Below are 2903 nucleotides of genomic sequence, written 5' to 3'. Positions count from 1 at the left end.
TAGGACAGACTCTGAACTTTTGCTTTACTAACCATAACCTTTTTTTTCTTAACCCTGCTCTTCTTTCTTATTGCTTTCAATAAGGCCTTTTTGTCCATAAGGTCCTTTTGTCTTATATCTACATGTAACAAAGCCTCCCACTGACTCAACTTGGCCATTCAATTTAAAATAACATGATGCGATATATCCCATCATTGGTCAGTACATAAATGAACAAGAGACTCTGGAACCCACACTCAAGAGCTTTCATAGCCAAAGAGTATATTAAAGTCTTAGCCACAAACACACAAGGCATAAATGACTAAGAGGCACAAGCTAAAGAGTAGCTGGAGTCTCCATCTTTGCCTTTCTTTCAGATTGGATGGATGAAGCAGAGGTTAAGGAGGCAAAGGGATGAAGAAGGCAGGTAGGATGGCTGTGTGTGCTGTCTACAGGAAATCAGTTAGCATATCAGAGACTGGAACAGATATCCATAAAGTCCAGAAACATAAGAGAGCCCTGCTTGTGTCACTGATTGACATCTACAAGTATTTTAGAATTCAGCCCATGAGAAAACAAACTGTGAGCTCACACAGCTGCTAGGGAGCACTTGTTTGCATTTAATCAAGGAATATTAATTTGGTTTAAGATTTGTCCATCTTCATGGAGGAGCAAATTCTGGTGTTTTCTTTGTTTAACGGGATCTTGGTCTTCTCTATTTTCTCTTGCAGCATTTGAGGAAAGGAACTCCACAACTGCCAATCTGACGAGTGTTGCCAATGCACCGATTCCAGCATCTGCCTCCTTTCCTCAAACAACTTACTGGATTGTTGATTTTTTTGCTAAAAGCTGAAAGATAAGTAAGAAAAACCATACATTAAAATTGAAAGTGGTAGGTCAGAAATACATACCAATGTGTTCTTATGATAAGTAGATCCCAGCAGATTGTTCTGCCCAAACAGTAATGTCTGTTTTAGCAGGGCTGAATCCAATTCTTGTTCGAGACAGGCACAGTTGCAGTGTAGAGGAGGTGCTGGTATTCCTAGGACCCAAATGTTGAAGGATCTGCTCAACCCCTGACTGATTGGAGTATTCAAAGCCAGCATGCAGTAGCTCAGGAAAGATTTTGTGTGACTCCCTAGCTACTTCTTAGCAGCCCTGCCTTTGCTTCTCCACACACAAGCCCCTACTTCTAGCATGTGAAACAGACACTGAGTGTGACTGTGCACATGAATGTGCATGTGTGCACACACATATAGAGGCCACAGGTTGGCCTAAGATGTGTTCATCAATTCCTCTCCAACTCATTACTTGTTTTAGCTCCCTCACATGAGTTGTCTAACCCCATTATTCTGTTTGTCTAAAGTCAAGTATGAAACACAGCTTGGAGCCTGGAAAGATGGCTCAGCCTGTAGGAGTGCATACTGCTCCTGCTGAAGACCTGAGATAAGTTCCTAGTACCATATCAGGCAGGCCATATGTGCCTATAAATAACTCCATCTCTGAGAGATATGATTTCCTTTTATGACCTCTGTGAGTACTGTACTACTTGGCACATACCCATATACAAATCAATACATATACACATAATTTACAGAAAATAAATTTTTTCCACTAAATACACTTAAGCAAAAGTTTGGGAGACAGGATTTAATAGCCTCCCCTGTGCTATGAACCTCATTAACCCTGTAGACACTGTGTGCTCAGGGGTATTCCATGGGGCTAAGGGGAGCAGAAGTTCTCAAACAGGCTAGGCTGGTTATTCTGAGGAGTTCTCTAGAGTAAGCAGAGACTCTACTCCTTATATGTAAAGATTTCTAAATTAATACCTTTCTGTTCATGTAAGAATCAAACATTCTTCATGTTACTATTTTTAAGCTACCTATAAGACACTCATTTGATAATCTTAAGCTTAGCATCAGGAGTTAGGAAATGGAAGTCAATTGCTGCAGATGAGCAGAGCATGTGTCTACCTTAGACTCCTTCAAGGGAAAAAGAAAGAGTCCTTGGTTTGTGTTAGTAGTCAACAATACACATTTTCTAAAATGCTTAGAAGAAAGAAAGAAAAATGCAAAAGTAAGGAGGGTATATGTAAAAAGGAGAAAAAGACACAGACAGAAACATAGATATGGACTTATACACAGAAAGACAGACATATACACATAGAGACAGAAAGACAGATGCATGCGCAGAGGAACACACACACATAAAATGAGAGGGAGACAAACCAACACACGAAGATTAAGGGACATAAAGGTATACACATGCACACATACACAGAAAGAGAGAGAGATAGACAGACAGACAGACACAAACATAGAGACACAGAAACACAAAGACACAGAGAGAGATGCAAACACAGAGAAACAGAAAGATACATAGAGAGGGAGACTCCGAGACAAACACAGAGATACATAGGCACACAGACACACACACATACACACACACCTGATGTAGGGTGTTGTCTCTCCTATCAGTGTGGGATGACCCTACTCCCCTGACTCACCTGCAGGTGGAGACAGCAGCACCAGGAGAAATGCAAACAGAAGGTAATGGATCCTCATGACTGAAGCCTGGTGAGGTGCAGAGATGCAGAGGGACTTGAGCTCAGTGCCTTATATAGTGCCAGGTGCTGCCCCCTGGGTAGATTTCGACACTGAATAGAACGTCAAAATTACAATTATGAAACAAGAGCACCTTACCTCTCTTGTCAAGGAGTGACCCTTTGAGAGCACACTCAGTGTTCCTTATGCAAATGTGAGGATCCCCAGATGATTTCCTCCTGCACTGCTCATCAAGAACAGCTTCCTGCCTTACATCTTAGCTGGACCCAGGCTGTCCTGGGACATTCTTACTGGTTACAATTGGAGCTTACTTGTCTATAACTCAGACATTTGACTTAGTCATCTTAGAGTCTGTCAACA

The 2903-nt window shown here is 41.5% G+C and overlaps 1 protein-coding gene across 1 annotated transcript; it reads right to left on the bottom strand.

Moving 5' to 3' along the window:
- Nucleotides 1-576: 576 nt before the first annotated feature.
- On the bottom strand, nucleotides 577-2555 carry Defb3 (defensin beta 3). The gene is made up of 2 exons (NM_013756.2): nucleotides 2486-2555; nucleotides 577-828 (listed from the first exon to the last, which is right to left on the bottom strand). Exons 1-2 carry the CDS (start codon nucleotides 2541-2543, stop codon nucleotides 695-697), a joined length of 192 nt encoding a protein of 63 aa, NP_038784.1. The 5' UTR covers nucleotides 2544-2555; the 3' UTR covers nucleotides 577-694.
- Between the last annotated feature and the right edge of the window lie 348 nt (nucleotides 2556-2903).

This window comes from Mus musculus, chromosome 8, assembly GCF_000001635.26.
Source record: "Mus musculus strain C57BL/6J chromosome 8, GRCm38.p6 C57BL/6J".
Lineage (NCBI taxonomy): Eukaryota > Metazoa > Chordata > Mammalia > Rodentia > Muridae > Mus > Mus musculus.
This window is presented reverse-complemented; position numbering and strand designations above follow the sequence as displayed.

Excerpts from the sequence above, each read along its gene's own strand:
- Defb3 (NM_013756.2), bottom strand. The coding sequence starts at position 2,543 with ATGAGGATCCATTACCTTCTGTTTGCATTTCTCCTGGTGCTGCTGTCT. Across the intron at positions 829-2,485 it reads GCTGCTGTCTCCACCTGCAG|CTTTTAGCAAAAAAATCAAC; the intron begins GTGAGTCAGGGG and ends CTTATCTTTCAG.